At 39.8% G+C, this 19,003-nt stretch overlaps 1 protein-coding gene across 5 annotated transcripts in view; it reads left to right on the top strand.

The window, feature by feature from the left end:
• Positions 1 to 19,003, top strand: part of SCN8A (sodium voltage-gated channel alpha subunit 8) — a 188,350-nt gene that overhangs the window by 119,806 nt on the left and 49,541 nt on the right. For 4 of the 5 annotated variants that reach the window (XM_057557189.1, XM_057557187.1, XM_057557191.1 and 1 more), the window contains exons 9-10: positions 6,416 to 6,778; positions 16,419 to 16,551. In XM_057557189.1, coding sequence (XP_057413172.1) covers positions 6,416 to 6,778; positions 16,419 to 16,551 — 496 coding nt within the window. Of the gene's footprint in view, positions 1 to 6,415; positions 6,812 to 16,418; positions 16,552 to 19,003 lie in introns of all 5 variants that reach the window. The other variant, XM_057557190.1, reaches the window with a different exon arrangement.

Below are 19,003 nucleotides of genomic sequence, written 5' to 3'. Positions count from 1 at the left end.
AGATTTGAACCGGGGGCTTCTGACTCTTAAGCCTCGTACTGCAGTCTCTAGCCACGCCCTCCTCACTCACCTCCACACATACCTGGTCGTCTGTTCTGTTGGCTTAACGGCGACTGGCTTCAGTTTTCCCACCGCACAGTTCAAGTAAATGTCGGTTTCCTGTATTTCATATCTGCTGAGATCCTCTCGAGACATCTGCCCAACCTGTCTCCTACCTGTTTCTCTGTAAAATTACTGCTGTGTTTTTAGGGTTTAGGTGAAAACAGGTATTAGGTTGAGTTCATTTTTGCAAAGTATTTTAATTATTCTGTTGCAGCAGTTCTCAAACTTTTTGGTCTTTATATCTTTAAGAATTATTGAGGACCCCAAAGAGCTTTTTTTAAATATGCTTTCAATTTATTGTGTTAGAAATTATAATTAAGAAATTTTAAAATGTTTGTTTACTGATTTATTTAAAATAATAATGATAAACCCATTATATGTTTAACACAGATCATACATATTTTTGAAAAAATAAACTGTTTTCCAGATCAAAAGAAAAATTAGTGTAAAAAGTGGTACTGTTTACATCTTTTCCAAATCTCTTTAATCTGTGGTTGATAGAAGACAGCTGGAATATACCTGTATTCAGTCTGTTGCGATGTACGTTTTTTTGGTTGAAGTATTTAAAGAAAATCTAGTTTCATACAGATGTAGTTGGAAAAGGGAGGAATATTTTAAGAGCCTCTTTAGATAATTGTGAATATTCTTCTTCGATGCTTTTCCAAAACTGGATAATGGTAGATTTTTAAATGGTTAGTTGCAATGTGGAAGCTGAAACTGTATCAGTAACTTGGTACTCTGTTACATTAAAATCCTTTGCTGTATTTTGCACTATAGGTCTTTAACTCATGAATGACTTGTAGCATCTTACATTGACCATTTGGGAAATACTGGTTCACTGAGTTATGCAGATCTTCGAAGTACTGACACACAATATTAAAAAATCACATATATTATTATCTCTATCAAGCTCATAAGAAAAGTCTTTAAATTCTGTGAAACTGTCAGGCTCACAGAGTCTACTGTATGCCTGTGAGAAAACGAGAGTGATAAAGGCAGACATCATCTTAGTATTATTATGAAGTAGTTTTAATCTTGTGACCCTCCCCATAAAAGGGTCACAAGGACCCCGGGAGTTCCCAGACCACATTTTAAGAACCAACTGCTGTGTTGGAAAGAAAAAGTGAAGAAAAGGTGAAATATGGCATGGAAGTAGGACATTTAAATCATCAATTTATTACATTCTAAACGTCCCAGTCATTGTTAAGCCTTATCCCAGTAAACAGCCGACATGGATACCCTGAAATTCCCAATTAATTTTTCTGTGTAATATGAGGGCTACTCCCTCAACCCAGGAACGCCCCAGAGCTATTCTCCCAAGCAAACACCTAGATCTAAGGTAGTATTTTTAGTTAGCTGTGATGTGACTGCCTGAAAAGGACCAGAAGCTCCTGGTTTGTTGACAGGAAAGATTTTGAAAACAGGACCTATCTCATAAGCTAGCCTGGATCCCAGGAGTTAATAGAGCCACGGGTCCTGAGTCATAACTAAAACCCTCCAGTCCAGGAAAATTGAGACTGGGGGGCCGGGGGCCACCCTCAGGATATGTCTCCTTAGGGAATTGGCTAGATCAGGCTTAGATACAAGGGGTACAAGGAGAAATGGGACAAGTTCATCTTTTCCCCTTCCACATTTATTGCAGTCAACTCTTTTGCCAAGAATGGAGCAAAGAATTAAAGAATAATAGATAAACTGTTTCCTTTTAGTGTGTATTGTCTCAGGATACTGATTCCTAAGTGTTCCTGGGTCACTGAATTGGTCATTATCTTTCTATCACTTCCTCTCACTTTCCTATCAGTTAAGAATAGTCAGGTATTATATACTATATGAGATCTAATATAGTATATTTCCTCATGTAGTACCTAATATTTCCTACTAGGCTGCAGGTTTCGAGAGGGCAGGGACCATGTTATATGTCTTGTTCACCACTGTATCCACATCACTTAGCACACAATAGGTATTTAATGATCATTTGTCAAATAAAAATCAAACCTCTTTCCTAATATGGAGACCTAATATAGTAGGTAAGGTCAGCACCCAACATCGGCCTGTGAAAATCACAGATTCAGTCCAGGGAAGCTTGCTGTGAGAAGGGAGGCAGTTTTTTATTTTCTGTATTTTATGGTGCTTTGACATGTTAGGAGCCTTGCTGGCTGGGAGTAGCTGCCCCTCTTGGTGCTAGTTTAATTCCTAGAGAGAGCGAACAACTTGCCAGGAAGTCTGCCTTTCGTGTGCAGATCAACCAGTCCAAGACCCTTATCCCCAACCTCCTGTTATCTAATTCACACACCCAGCCAATACTTCCCGTGCCCTAAATCACTCCAGAGCCAGGACCATTCCTATAGCCCAGAACCTGTTTGAAATTATTCAAACTATCCAACTTTAAACTTGTTCAAATGTGCCTGCTCTGCCTCACCCATCCCTTCCACAGCAAAGGCTCTGGGCCAGGCTTTTCCCCTCGCTCCTCCTGCCTCCTGACTGACCCTCATACCCACCCCCACCCCCCGTGAGGCCCTGTGTGGCCTGGCATGACATGATGCAGCATGCCATGCCCCCTTATTTTGGGAACTGTGAGTAATAAACTCTTCTTTCAAAGGCTGTTATCTCTGTGTCTGTCACCTTACCATACCTGATTAAAACAAAATCATAGGTGGGACTTCCCTGGTGGTCCAGTGGGTGAGACTCCATGCTCCCAAGGCAGGGGCCCTGGGTTCGATCCCTGATCAGGGAACCAGATCCCGCATGCATGCCACAACTAAGTCCACATGCCTCAACTAAGAAGCCTGCATGCCACAACTATGAGCCCCCATGCTGCAACTAAAAAAGATCCCTCATGCTGCAACTAAGACCTGGCACAGCCTAAATAAATAAATATTAAAAAAAAAAATAGAAAGAAACCAAAACTCATAGGTACGTTCTAACACTTAGCAAATCATCTGGCCAGCCACATTGTTTAGAGAAGTGCTCCTCAAACTATCTGTAGCGAAGGACCAGTTTTTGTCTTTCCCATTTCTTCATGAATGATACTCTTGTAAAATATAATTGCAATAACTTCTAGAAAAACTATCACATTCTTGGATGTTGTAAAAATGCCTACTTGCTATTAAAATTTCTAAATGCTTCTCTCAGGTTTTTACTGCCTCATTGCAAACCAGTAGCGGATTATATACTAGCATTGATCTGTGAGTGGTTCAGGGGAATGAATCAGTGAGGGTGCCCAAACATATATGTGAAATGAGGAATAGCAAGCAATAAGCTGGAGGAGGCACTGACCCCTCTACCAGCTCAACAGCATGGAGAAGGAACATGGCCATGTAGGTGCCCTTTTAATACACAGTGACACCCTCCACTCATAAATGAGACCCAGTGAACATTCTAGAATCTAACCTATGCAGTTCCTCCTCTCTGGTGCAGGGCTGAGGCAGAAGAGCAAAACAAGTCAGAGTGATCAGGAAAGGGGTCAGAGATGTTGCATACCTGAATCCTATTTTTTGGAGGCCTACATACAGCCTATAGTATGTATTTAACAATAACATTTATATAAAATGATCTGTGGTAAGTGGTTTTCTTGATGCAGTTTCCAGTAATCAAATTCATTTATTATCTCAGAGATTTGTGAGTTGCTTCAAGCCAAGGCAAGAAGAGACTACATAAGGGAAATACAGGTTAGAGAGTGAAGTATGATAAAACTAGAAATATCCAAAGAAAATGTACCCATCTGGGCATGGGGGCTTTGTACATTATAGGAAGAGAATGGAACTGGGATCATTTTGAGTCTAGAACTAGAAGTGGAATTCTAGGTAACAAAAAGATACGGGCAGAAATATTAAAGAGGAGCCCTACAGCCATTCCAGGGTTATCATCAAAAGTATTATTTTAAAATGTTTATTTAGCACTTTTAATATGTATACTATATTGGCAGAGTCCTAGCCCACAAAGAACTTTCACAGTGGAATCAGTTTACCAGAAGGGTAAGGCCTAAACTCTAAGGCAAAAGTCTTATATAGCTAAAAGTTACTTTGAAATTCCTTCAAAGTCATAACTGGGCAAACTAAGTATCTCAGGGTAGCAAGGAGGATTGTCTGAGGTCAGTTGTCTGTCAGGTTTTGTTCTCTTAGAGCAGAGGTCCTCAAACTGGGATTGCATCCCCTCATGGCACTTGAAGACTTTCTAAGCACAGTTTTAAGGAACCTGATTTCCAGATCTTTAAGTTACATTTTCCTATGCCTAGGGTGAGGCCTGTGGTCCAAAGTCACACCAGTTCTTCTCCACTTTTCTTTTCACAGTCAGCCTTCTCCCACTTTACAAAAGGGAGGCATACCTCTCTCTCATCCCAAATCCTAAGTAGTATATTGCCCTAAGATATAAAAATCTTTGGAGGTACGAAGCAAGGGGACAGTTGAAAATATTAGGGTCTAAAAAGTTTTCTTTAATCTAGGAAAGAAATCCATTGTTAGGCTTTCTGAATTTACCTATCTCTTACATACTTCTAATAAGAGTGAAATATAGAGTTATAATCAGGGGCATTGGGATGTTTTAAAGTTCAGGAGCAAGATGGATGTCACTGGGATACGTATTACTACATATATTAAAAATGAAAAATGAAGTCATACTTTTTCCAATGAAAATAAGCCTGATTTGGCCAATTACTTTGACATTGGGGACTGGCTTTGCTAATTAGATCATATGGTGGGCATTTTTGTAAATTAAATAAGCTAAATCTATGGCTTTAAGGTTTTGATGAAAATATCTTTAAAGCATGTGGTAACATCATTTTATTAAAAAAATAATGTTGGCAGTGATGTATAGAAATTGACAATATTTTGGTTATTCCAACCTTTTCTGTTGGGTTAAATAAGGTTCCTTTAAAGTAAAAGAATAACCCCTGTAAGAGGTACCGATATAATTATTAGTTAATAATAAATAAAGCCCTTTTGATATCCTCAGAAATCAGGAAATGGAATACTTCTATCAACTGGGTACAAATCCTTTGGCAAGTTGGGTGGTTTTCAGTTCTTTGCTTTCAGCACAATTAAAAGAGGACTTGATTTAATTGTCAGCTGATAGATCATTAAGATAAATTTTGCTGATAGCTTACTATGCAGTTTTAGCATATAACTTAGAAGGAGTTCAAAGAATTGAGGGACATTACTGTTTATAACAATATTCTTCTGTTCCAAGATACCATTTACATGAATAGGGTTTCTCAGCACTTAAAATCTAAATAATATTAGAAGGGAGAGAGGGGTTGCTGTTGAACCATGTCTGATTCTAATAATAAATAATACTATCTACAAATATTTAAACACCAAAACACCCATTGGAAAAAAAAAAAGTCATCTCATTGAGATATATTTTAATAAAATTTTCTTTTTAAGCTTAGTAATTACTTATAAAATGTAGAATATATTTGTAATCAATTGTATTAATGAGAATTGTAATAAAAACACAATCCAGGAGAATTTAAAAAATTTCTTGGAGACTCATGGTCACAGGAAAATTTTTTTTTAATTTTAAGTACAGTTTATTTATAATTTTTTGTTGCAGAGAAGTATTGAAAGGTGATCAGTAAAACGCATTAAAGCATAAAGATATACATCCGCATACAATTCTCTAGGGAAGGTGGAATGGAAGTATGAGCTGAAGGAGAAGAAGATGAAAAATTTCTAAGTGATAAATACAAGTTTGACTTTAAAATGTCAATGCTGGGAATTATATAATTTACAAATACTTAAACTTCTCATGAAAAAAACGTTGACTTTAAAATGGAGGAGGAGGGGACAGATACCATTTTCAACTGAACTAAAAAACCACTGTTGGCGTAGTTCTTAGCCTAGGCATGTGGTACCCATTGAGAGAGTGGCAAGTGATTGGGCACTTTTAAATTCTCCCCTTTTGCCAAGTGTGGCATAGAATCTAACTTGGTAGATTAAAGGCACACTCCACGTGAGCTCATAGTAATGAGAAATAGACACTGAATGTATTTCCTGGTGGATTCAATACACAGAGCATGAGATAAAAGCATCCTTTCAATACGTGGGTGAACAGTGACGAGAACTTGTGAATGGTTAACAGGTCAAAGACAGGTGTATCACAAGGTTATGGGGCAAGGAGAGGTGAGTAATGATGGGTGTTGAAAAGCAGTAGAAATTCAACATCCAGAAGTGCTTTCTGGAAACACCTGTGTTCTGATTAACAGGAATGCAAGGATGGGGCCAGGCTGGGGAAGCTGACAGCCTTTGTTCAGCCTCTACGGGGTCCCCTTCCTGTCTCATGCTTCCCTCTCTGTCTTTCTCTCTTCCTGCCCCTACAGTCACTGCTCAGCATTCCGGGCTCCCCATTCCTGTCCCGCCACAACAGCAAAAGCAGCATCTTCAGCTTCAGGGGGCCCGGGCGGTTCCGGGACCCGGGCTCCGAGAACGAGTTTGCGGACGACGAGCACAGCACGGTGGAGGAGAGCGAGGGCCGCCGGGACTCGCTCTTCATCCCCATCCGAGCCCGCGAGCGCCGCAGCAGCTACAGCGGCTACAGCGGCTACAGCCAGGGCAGCCGCTCCTCGCGCATCTTCCCCAGCCTGCGGCGCAGCGTCAAGCGCAACAGCACGGTGGACTGCAACGGTGTGGTGTCCCTCATCGGCGGCCCCGGCTCCCACATCAGCGGGCGTCTCCTGCCAGAGGTGAAAATAGATAAGGCAGCTACTGATGACAGTGTAAGGAAGTAAAAAAGTAGACCGAGGCTAGGCATGGCATTCTCTCCCACTCCCTTCCCCTCTTCTCTCCCTGCTCTGTCCATTCCACCCGGTCTCTCTTCCACGCTCCATCCCAACTCTTGTCTTTACCCCCCACCACTTCTATTTTCTCCCTCCTGGTTTGTTCCTATTTCTCTCTTCAGCCCTCCTCTTTTACTCGCCCTGTTTTCCCTTTTACTTTATTCCTTGCTCCATTTTCCCCCATCTTCCTTTCTTGTTTCTGACTCTGGCCCTTTCCCCATCAACTCTTTCCTTTATTTTATCCCTTTTTCTCTCTCTCCATCTTTGCATGTCTCTGCCTGCTTGTCTCTTTTCCTCCCCACACCTGCTTTGACTGAATGCCTCTGGCCAGCGGATCCTGCCCGGATGGAATGAGAAGGGCCTCTGCCGTCACCAATGACCAAGTCTGAGCGGGTTTGGAACTACCATTGCTTCTCTCCCCCTACGTCCTCCCTCCTCGTAGGGAAACAGCTTGGAATTTAAAGCTCTTATCTTCCTATTAAAAAAAAAAAAAAAAAGTAACATAGCTTTGAATAATTTTCTTAGTCTCCTCTACAAGAGTGAGATGTGATTTTTCCTCTTTTTCCAAAGAGGAATGTGCATGGGTGATGCTGAGGGTAGGAAGTAGGCACTGGGAGAGCCAGGCAAGGAGAGGTTAAGGAAACCAGTGGGGAACTGGACCTAGACATTTAAAAGGGATTGAGATGGAAATAAATCAAAGGAGGGGAAGGTAGGTGGTCAGGGCAAGAACACATGGTATATGGGGGAGGAAGGAAAAGGGAAGTGAAAGATGAATTTTAAATGTAATCAAATGTCAGGCTCTGGAGGAGCTGTATATAATGGCTTCACAAAATCACTTGTCTAGGGGTTAGGATAATGGCTCGCCTCTTTGGGAAAAGCCATCTCTTAACATTTCTTTAGATTCTAAGCTGTTTATACCTTTTTTTCTAGTTTTAAATTCTTATAACCTTAATGATCCTAATCCTTTCTACCTCTAGTTGCTTAACTTTCCTCAGTCCCTCCTTAGCTGGTCTCAGCTTCTTGAGATAGCATGTCGGTCTGTTTTGTTCCAACACTTCAGTTTCCTCTAGCACAGCATGAAGATAGCCAGCCCTTTAATTAGCATGATGCATGTGTGGAGGAAAATTGGATAATCAAGGATGGAATTATTCGGAATGATCTGCTTTTGGCACTTTAGGACAGTTGTTGACTGTCCTAAATTCAAAAGACAGTTAGGATATTTGACGTCCTTTCTCTTCCTGCCTTTTTATTTAAAAGCAAAATATTTTCCCCCTTATGTTTGTATAGCTCTTTACAAGCTACAAATTACTTTTACATGCTTTATTTGTTTCGAATAAAAATTCCATAAGGCTGACAAAGTGGAGCTGATTATTCCTGTTTTTGAGACGGGGAAACAGGCTCAGCGAATCTGTTACACAGTTCATTATTGACAGACCTTTCAGAAACCTCAATCTTCTGTTTCTCAGTTAATTGTAATGTCTTCTCCGCCTAGTCACATGGCCATTGCTCTTCTGGAGAACTGTTTGTTTCAGATCAAGCGTAATAGGAACAATAATAATAACAAACAGTGGCTCCAAAGTCCCCCTCCAAGCTAGGTAGTTGGCCAAAATAAATGTTATGAATGACTGTCTTTACTTGAAATATAATTTTTTGGTCTTCACTGGTTCTATGTCTAGATGTAAATTTTTTGGCTCCATAATTAGACAGATAATTATATTCTCTAAAAAAACAAGAGATGATCTCAATGGAGAATGAGGGGTGGATCAGCACGGACAGTACAGTGGGGATAATTCAAATGTTGAAAACCAAAGTAAATTTTGATATCCTAGCAGTTTTAAAAGATATTTAAGCGAAATAATATATCTTGCTTTTTCTTTGAAGAGAAGGTATTAGAAAAGGTGTCCAGGAAGAAGGAGCTTGAACTTCAGCTTAAAGGCAGATGAGCAGGTTTGCGGGTTTTGTTTTTGTTTTTTTAGCAGCTTGTGTTACGTTGTGTGGGAGACAAATCTGAGAGGCAGTTGAGCAGTTGGCTGTGGAATGTAAGGCTGTCTGCGCCGCCTTACGTTGTGGCTGACAGAACGCTGCCCTCGGGGTTTTGAGGGTCCTGCACACTCAACACCCTGTAAGCACTTAGGAGATGCTTTGCAGTGGCCCCAAGTGATGGTGGTGACAGACCTGAGGATTCCCAAGGCCAGGAGGTCAGATCCCAAAGTGGCAGGAAGATGAGGTAGGTAGGACTATATCATTCCCAAGGGCTTCGTAACGAGGAAAAATTATTTTGTTAGAAACCATAAAGAAGCACCTCCTAGTTGTTAATGGTGCGGGGAAATATCTAAGTTACATTAATAGGCCAAAAAGACAAAACAAAACAATAACAGAATGCATATAGTTTGTGTGGTATGATATCATCTATATAAAGACAAACTGCATATAGAAAAAAGATGACTGACTAAAAGTTAACAGTAGCTGCCTTTGGAAGGGGAAATTATTAGTGACGTTTTTTCCTTCCTTACACTTTTCTGTTCTTTCTAGTTTTCTACAATGGGCCTAATACTTATAGCTGCCATAGACTGAGTTCTGATGACACTATGCTAAGCACTTTATATGTATGATCTCATTTAATTCTTATAACTTCCCCATTCAGTAGGTGGTTTTATCCAATCAACAGATAGACTCAGAGACTTAGTGATTTGTGGAAATGGAACCAAGGTCTTCCTGATGCCAAGAGAACTTCCTGACTGCTTATTTGGGAAGTAGGAAAAGTCATTTATCTTAGAAGGAATTAATATATTCATAATGTTATATGCAGCCCGGGCCAAATGAGCAATTATTATACCTCTTTGGGCTAGAAGATAGTGATTCTCACTGTCAAAACGTTTTGGATGCGTCCGCAGCTACGGATTAACTTGTCCTCGCCTGAACCATCAGAGTGCTTCCAGTTACATACTCATGCTTTATGGACTGGTGTAGGAGCCGTTGATGGTCCATAAGCTGATCTCACACAACATTAATGCTTGGGCTATGCCACATCTGTATTTTTTTCTTTAGGCTCAAATTAAGAAATATAATATTCCCTATGAAAAAAGACATCCAGACATCACCTCATTAGAATCTCATCAAAAACTATTTCACATCTTCATTAATTATTCAGTTGTGATTGAGTGGTGATAATTTTTTGATAGTTTGAGAACTTTTGCTTTTTGCTGAAGCAGAGGATAAGGGGACTTTTCCCATGTCTTCATCTCTGAGCTGGAAAATCATTGCTCTTCACTCGTAAAGGAAGCAGGTGCCACTGACCATCCAAAAACACACATAACTCAGAAATCATGTTGTAAATGTAAAGCATTATCTCATTTCATGCTCACAGCTCCTGCCCTCTGAGTTAGAAACTACTATTGTGTGCATTGTACAAGGAGGAAACCAAGGCTTAGAGAAATAAAGCAACTTGTCCAAGATTGCACAGTAAGCAGTAGAGTTAGGATTTGAATCCAGACAATCAAACTCCACAGCATTAACCACTAACCATTATGCTATGCTAACTACGAAGCCCGGGTTCTTTATTTACTCAAGTGATCCTGAAAAATGAGCACCTCTAAGCCCATTTCCTTATCTGTAAAAAAGAGATTAAAAGGACCGTTGTTATAGGGCTATTTGAAGATTAAATGTAATAACATTTATAAAATGTGAAGCATATTGCTTGGCCCATCCTTGGTATTCAGAAAGCCAGTTTCCATTCCTTTCCCTATACTTTTTTGACCTTTGTAGACTGAGAAGTAGACAGTGGGATTTCTGCTGAATTGCTTGACTTGGAGAAGGTCAGATTTCTTCTAAGATTCCAAAGATCCTTTGAGAAGGAGAAATTATTGTACAGTATTTTAAAGCAGAATACTACAAAAATTTTAGAAAGGCTTGAACAGGAGATAAATGGCTAGGTCCTAAGGCCACTTCTAAAATGCTCTAAATTTTAGTCCCAAGAAAGGTGACTGGCTGGTAAGTTGCCAGTTATTTATTGCCATGTGAAAGCAGTTCAGAATCAATAACAAGTTGAGATTCCTTGGATAGATCTATAGAAATGTGGGCAGAACCTGCCATCTGCAGACATGGTAGAATATCTCTTTGAGAAGGACAGCTACAATTTAGGAGGTTGGAAGTTAGTGGCTAAATGCCTAATAAACTTTGTGTTTGAGTTAAGAGAAATACAACAAATTTGTATTGGGTTTAAAGTAATTAAGGTTCTCAATTGCTTCCTCTGTTACTGATAGTTTTGCACCAAGGCTCCTTAGGGGCTGAATTTTTAAAAGGCAGAGAGGCCCCTGACTTTAAAAAGTTGTTAGTTCTCCTCCTCCCTCCCCAACAAAATGAAAGAAAACAAAACAAAAAAATATATACACCTTCATTCCCCCCCCCCAAAAAAATGACCCGAAGAAATAAGGGAGGGGAGAGAATGAGTATGTGATCTTTCCTCTGGTCCTTGGGTCTCAGCATGCTTGGAGGAAGACACCTTCTTCCCACTTTCCAGGTGATGAGAATTGGGCAGCTGAGCCAATAGTAGAGACATACCTCACAGAATCCCAAGCAGATTCTAGGTGGAAAGTGACGATGAAGCTGCTTTACATGGGAGAGAGTCTGCTCCAGGTTTTCTTCCCTTCAATTGGTCATAGTCTGACACAAGAATCAATAGTTAACATTACTGGTTGGAAAGTGAAATAGTGCAGACACTTTGGAAAACAGTTTGGCAGCTCCTCATAAAGTTTAACATAGAGTTATCAGATGACGCAGAGATTCTACTCATAGGTATATACCCAGGAAAACAGGTGTTCACACAAAAATTTATACATAAATATATGTATATGTTTTTTCAAAAAACACAGAATTGTGGTAGTGATTGTACAGAATCTATAGATCACTTTGGTGAGAATGGACATCTTAATTATATTGAGTCTTCCAATCTATGAATGTGGTACATGTCTCCATTTATTTAAGTCTTCGCAAGTTTCTCTCAGCAAAGTTGTATAGTTTTTAGTGGGGGTCTTAGACATCTTTCATTAGATTTTTTTCCTTGGTATTTGATATTTTTTGATACTATTGTAAAAGGTATAATTAAAATTTTTATTTTCAATGATTTGTTGCCAGAATATAGAAATACAGTTGATTTTTGTATATTGACCTTATATCTCATGACCTTGATAAATTAATGTATTGGTTCTATTAGCCTTGGAGGGTTTTTTGTTTTTTGTGTTTTTTTGGTAAATTCCATAGTGTTTCTTACATGCACAGTAATATTTTCTGTGAGTAACAGCAACTGCAATCTTTATGCTCTTAATTTATTTTTCCTGCTTTATTGCACTAGGTAAGACTTTAGATACAAAATTGAATAGACTTGATGAAAGCGTACATCCTTCCTTGTTTCCAGTATTAGAGGAAAAGGATTTAATGTTTCACCAAGAAGCATGATGTTGGCTATAGGTTTCATAAATGATCTTTGTCAGACTGAAACTGCTACATTGTATTTGTGGCTTGCTGAGAAATTTTATTTTTATGCAGAGGTGTTGAATTTTGTTAAATGTTGTTTTTCTGCATCTGTGAGATGATCATATGGTTTTTCTCCTTTATTCTGTTAACGTGATGAATAACACTGACTTTTTTCCTAGTATTAAATTAACCTTGCTTTCCTGGGATAAACTCTGTTGGTCATGATGTAGTATCCTTTGTATATATTGCTGGATTCTATTTACTCATATTTTGTTAAGGATTTCACATCTCTGTTGATGGGGGATATTGATCTCTAATTTTCTTTTCTTGTAATGTTCTTGTCAGGTTTAGTATCAGGGTTATGTTCGCTTTATAAAAGAAGTTGAGAAGTACTCTCTTAACCTCTGTTTTCTGAAAGAATTTGTGTAAAATTAGTATTATTTCTTCCATAAACATTTGATAGAATTCACTTGTGGAACCCCATCTGGGCCTAGAGTTCTCTTTGTGATAAGATTTTTTATTATAATTTCTTGAATTAATATGGGCTATTTAGATTTTCTATTTCTTCTTATGTCAGTTTTTATAAGTTGTGTTTGGATATGTTTGTCTATTTCATCCAAGATGAAATGGCATAAAGTTATTCACAACATACCCTTATTATCTTAATAACGTCTATAGGATTTATAGTGATATCCTGTTTTTTCACTCCTGAAAATTATAATTTGTGTTTTCTCTATTTTTTTTTCTTGATCAATCTTGCCTGGGGAATTATCAATTTTATTAATCTTTTTAAAGAACCAGCATTTGACCTTTTTTGATTGTCTATTGTTTGTCCATTTACTAATTCATTAATTTCCATTCTTATTATTTCCTTTCATATACTTACCTATGGCTTAATTTGATCCTCTTTTTCTAGTTTCTTAAGGCAGAAGCTTCGAGCATTGATCTTATAGCTTTTTTTATTTTCTAATATAAACATTAAAGCTGTAAAATTTTCTCTAACCATTTCTTTAGCTTCATCCCATAAATCTTGATATATTGTGTTTTCATTGTCATCAGTTAAAGTATTTTTTAAATTTCCCTGTGCAAACCTCTTTGATTCACAGATCTTTAGAAGTCTGTTGTTTAATTTACAAATATGTGGGAATTTTTCTGGATATCTTATTATTACCAAGACATTTGATGGAACCAGTTATTTGGATCTATGCTAAATGCTCTTGCCTTTGTAAAAAGATAATTAATGGATTTCTCTTTTTACCTTCTAAAATTTCCTAACTATGGGCTTTGAAATGTTCATTTCTCAGCACCTTCTTTCATTTGTTTCTTTTTTAAAATTTAAGCAATTGTACAGTATAGATTATAGTTCTATAACACATTATGGATTATGGAACAAATTTTAATATTTCAGAAGTTGTCTCCACATAGCCTTGCTATAGTTTACTTTCATTTTACATAGAAAGAGATAAATAGTAATTGTTCCATCTTAATATTAAGTTTGGGGATAAATTTTTCTTTAATTTTTGTGGATTTTTTTATCCAAGCTAAAAATTGTTTTATCTTTTGAATAGGTGTCAACAAATGATAATATAATGATTTGACTAGGTCTTTTTAGATAGCATTTTCATTAATTTTGTTTTTTAAGGTTGGTGTTATTAAAGCCTGAAGAATTTATATCTTATTATATCCAGCATGCCCAGAAGACAGTAAGCTACACTAATACCAAAGCCATATTAAGTGCAGTTTCATCCTTCTTTGATGAACCAGCCAGTCCATTAGATCTTCCAGTACCTCGGGGGTCAGCATTATAAAATCTATCTATTGTAGATTTGCAGAAGGGCAGTTCAATAAAAATCTAGAATCAATAAATGTCAGAAATAAGAATGTCCATTGTATAGGGACTTCTGTGTTCATTTTAGATGATTGTCATTTTTTTAATATATTTATTTATTTATTTATTTATTTATATTTATTTTTGGCTGCATTGGGTCTTCGTTGCTGCACGCGGGCTTTCTCTAGTTGCAATGAGCGGGGGCTACTCTTTGTTGCGGTGTGCAGGCTTCTCATTGCAGTGGCTTCTCTTTGTTGTGGAGCACGGGCTCTAGGCACGTGGGCTTCAGTAGTTGTGGCACGTGGGCTCAGTAGTTGTGGCTCGCAGGCTCCAGAGCACAGGCTCAGTAGTTGCGGTGCTTGGACTTAGTTGCTCCACGGCATGTGGGATCTTCCCGGACCGGGGCTTGAACCCGTGTCCCCTGCACTGGCAGGCGGATTCTTAACCACTGTGCTACCAGGGAAGTCCTGTCATTTTTTAAATATAGTAGTTTTTTTTTTTTTAATTTTATTTATTTATTTATTTATGGCTGTGTTGGGTCTTAGTTCCTGTGCGAGGGCTTTCTCCAGTTGCGGCAAGTGGGGGCCACTCTTCATCGCAGTGCGTGGGCCTCTCACTATCACGGCCTCTCTTGTTGCGGAGCACAGGCTCCAGATGCGCAGGCTCAGTAATTGTGGCTCACGGGCCCAGCTGCTCCGCGGCATGTGGGATCTTCCGGGACCAGGGCTCGAACCCGTGTCCCCTGCATTGGCAGGCGGATTCTCAACCACTGCGCCACCAGGGAAGCCCCTAAATATAGTAGTTTAATCTCATTTATTAAATGTCATGAATATCAGGCTGGGAATTGTAGCAAAAAGTGATTTCTCAAAGAAATATACCGTATCATGACCTGAGCTAATGGTTAAGTCATTCTTACAAATACAGATGTTTGTACAGTAATGCATCCAGGAATACCCAAGGAAACCAGTTCTTTTTCTTTTCCATTTCTTCTGTAGCTCTGCCAAACAAACAAAACAAAACCCTAAGGTAAACCAAATCTCTGAATCAGTGCAACTATTTGATAAAACACTATGATGGGATAAATTGTAATCTGCCAGGAACTTTCTTCAGTACAGTTCTTAAAATCTAAACATATGTAAGAATAGAAAGGCTTTCTGATGTAACTCTCCAGAGACGATTATTTTCTTTTCAAAACTTTCTGTCACTGATCAGACAGATACTTCTCTAGCTTCATACAAACACATGTCTTCCCTGTCCTGTGGTGACTGTCTCTGTCCTCTTACCTTCACACGGAAGGAGCAGCTAAGTTTATATGGATGACGTGTTACAGTGGACAGCATGGTTACTAGAAAGCTACGTTTTAAGCCACCCCATAAAGCCTGATCTGATGTAGAATATTCAGGTTGGCACAAACAGCGCAAGCAAGGGACATTCAGAGACCCTTTGCCGTAATCTACCATACTGGTATTGCCCAAGGAGGAGCGTGTAAAAATATTTTGTTTAACAGTCTGATGGTGTTTTCTGCCCTTTTTATTTGGTTGGGAATTTGAAAATTTCAGGTTAACTCATAAAATAAAAATGTAAAAAGACAAGATAAATGTAAAAAGACATATGAGGCAATGTGTTTAATTAAGATGGCAAAACCTACCACTCTTGTTTGCAGTGGCTTGGAGGAGATTTGGAGTAGAACTTCTACTTGCTAATGTCCAGTTAGGCCCAGGTTTGACATTTGGAAGTGACAGTTTGGTAGAATGATGGTTCTCCTACAAGTGAAGGAAACTGTGTCTGTAATACTCAGTGTGATCAGGGACCTGGACCTTCATGAAATTTCACGTACAGGTGAATTTGACTTATTTTATCATGTGGTCCAATTCTAGCCAAATGCTGTGGATATGAGAGGAGGACAGGAGAACTCAGGGTCTACTCCTGATGGCATTTTCCCAGGGGATCTGGTCTTTCTACTCTATGCTTACATTGAGCAGATGAGGTATTTGGATCCCAGCCAGACTCTTGGGTTCATTGTAGATTTTATGCACACTTAAACGACTTGGTCTTGTCATCTGCGGAACTAAGGATGATCCATGGCCAGCTCGTTTCATTCTACTTCTTGAGGTGAATAGGATTGTAGGATCAAAGTAAAAAGATCTAAGGAAGAGCATATGTTCTCGCTCACTCCAGACTATATCCGGTAAGGCCCAGCCTTAACATTTATAAGCCTTTACTCACCCCACTTGCTGTTTTTTTCAGGCTACAACCGAGGTGGAAATTAAGAAGAAAGGCCCTGGATCTCTCCTAGTTTCCATGGACCAATTGGCCTCCTATGGGCGGAAGGACAGGATCAACAGTATATTGAGCGTTGTTACAAATACACTGGTAGAAGGTATGTGCCTTGTGATGTTGGTCCAAGCTGCTGAGCTATAAATATGTAGTGTGCATGATAATATAAATATAGTCCCTTGGTCTGAGTTTTGCAAAAATTGTCTCTGAGCTTTAGGAATAGAGTCTGCTGGTTATAGAAACCGGCATTTCAGATCTGCATGCGGAGAATCCAGGAAGGACTTCAAAGCCGCTGCCAGCACTGTACACAGATAGGTAAGAAGTATGAAGGAACAACACAAGAGTGAGCTAGAGGACCTCAAGAAGTCTCTGTAATCATCACCATGAGGAGCCAATAGGGTGACGTGAGGCAGAGAGGAACAGAGACGGAAGAACTGTGATGATAGAACATGATGGAACCCCCCCTCGTGCCCTCGACCGCAAAACTCACCTTCCTCTTTTCCTTTTTAGCTACTTACAGATCTTTTGGTTTTCCCTTAAGGACAAATGTGCCGTGCGTTGTGATTATACCTAATTCTGCCTCGCTTGAAACACCCCCATATATCCATAAATATATTGCGCGTGTGAACAGGTAAGCTGAAACCCCTCTAACGCTGGCGCTCTGTGCCCAGGGGAAGGGCAGCCACTGTAGAATCATAGCGTGCCTGCAGCGGCGTAGCCGTCAGAGCCTGAACTTGGTAGCAGGTGGCTCCTCTGTGACACAGCCTGGCTTGCTGAGGAGCAGCTGAGGATTTCCCACGACACTGCAGTTCCCTCGCAAGTGTCTGCTTTCTGTCCGACTGCGGCCTGTATTCCAGGCTCCTCTTGGCTTCTTTGGCGGTAGATTCAGTGACCAGGTTTTCTCTCACAAGATTCTGATTGATTCTGCATGCTGCTTCTTCATCTGATTCGTGTTGATGTAGCTGAGTTGTCCCATTATAGACCCGTGCTGCTCCTGATTGCCGTTCTTCAGAATCCACGCACCCAGGCTAACCCAGGAATAATCAGAGTCCCTGAGAATCCCTAGAAGGGAACCCGAAACTCCCCTGGAATACTCACATCTGCACATATGGGCAAGGAGTTAGACTAAACCTAGACTAATCTTGAGAATGTATCACGTAAGAAGAATACTGAACTAACTACTTTTCAGCTCCTGAACAGCTTCATTTAGTCGTGTTTTCTTTAATTCCCACTGAGGTCATTGTCTGATAGAACATCTTTAAGCTTTATAGTTTATACTTTGAGATAACAGGTAAGTAACTGCAGATCATAAGAATTCCAAGGTAAGATATATCAATATTAGCTTAAGAACCTTAGCAAATTTTATTCTTCACTTGGAGACCAAGACAAGATTTCTCTGAGTATCTGTAGCAGTTGAGAAAGAAAAACGAACAACCTCCAACAGGCCTATTTTATTCCTGGTAAAAACATCAGGGCAGGAGAACTATCCATGCAACGCAACAGTGATTTATTGGTTACCTCGGTGGCCTAGCGCAGGGTCTGGCAAAAGTAGATGCTCAAAAGATGTGTACTGAACTGAATTTTGTTGTGCTTGGAACTGGGGAGGAGTACTGGGGCTGCAGGATTCCTTTCGGAGGCCTTAGTACCTGTCCTGCCTTTCGCTGCTCACACATCCTCCCATCCTATCTCCCTTTGCTAAAGCTGATGAGACAGAACTGCTGTAATCAAAGGACGGTGCATGGCTGGAGCTGAATGATGTGAGAGAATTAAAGGACATTAAGAAAGATCCATTCCTATTTAACCACTGTTCCCTCTGTATTTAACAATTGCTACAACATGGAAAGCCAGCATTGAATGAATAATTGTTTCTGCTTTTCAGCCTTCAGTTAGGAAACTCTGACATTATTTTAATCCAAAGAAGCAGGCTTCTTATCTAATGGTTTAGAAACCACAGTGGAGAATTCCAGAATCCTGTAAATAATGAGATAATCCTGCCTGCTCTGCCTCACCCCTATCCTATTGCGAGCATGCTCACCAGGATCCAATAAACTCAGCGGAATTCACAATCAGCAGAGCCATAAGCTTTGGGGATATTTCAGAGGACGGGGCATGGGGTGTCGGCAGAGAGTAATGTGGTCTTACTTCTGCTCAAAGCAGTAAAGCTATGGGAGAAGGGGAGAGGGTTGAAGTAAGAATGAGGAAGCAGTGATGGTATTTAGCATTATTGATTCTCTGGTGAAACAGTTTCAAAAGTGTCAGTGCAGTTACTTACCTGGTATCTGCCTTTCCAGGTGCGTCTATAAGCTCTGTGAGGGTGGCGACTCTTGTTCATCAACGTAGTCCCAGTGCCTAGCACGCTGTTGAATTGACCTGGGAGAAGCCCTGGCCTTCAGAAACCTCCTGGTCTACAAAGGCCACCATCTTGGAGGAATCATGAGGCCCTCTCTGAAAACAATTCCCAGTGCCCCCAAGGTTGAGACTACAATTCCCAGTGCCCCCAAGGTTCTCTCTGAAAATGTCCAGGAGCAAACTAAGGGGAGCCCCACAAACTTTTG

This window comes from Balaenoptera acutorostrata, chromosome 11 (assembly GCF_949987535.1).
Source record: "Balaenoptera acutorostrata chromosome 11, mBalAcu1.1, whole genome shotgun sequence".
In the NCBI taxonomy this organism is placed as follows: Eukaryota; Metazoa; Chordata; class Mammalia; order Artiodactyla; family Balaenopteridae; genus Balaenoptera; species Balaenoptera acutorostrata.
Note: the sequence above shows the minus strand (reverse complement) of the source record. Positions and strands in the feature narration are given on the sequence as shown.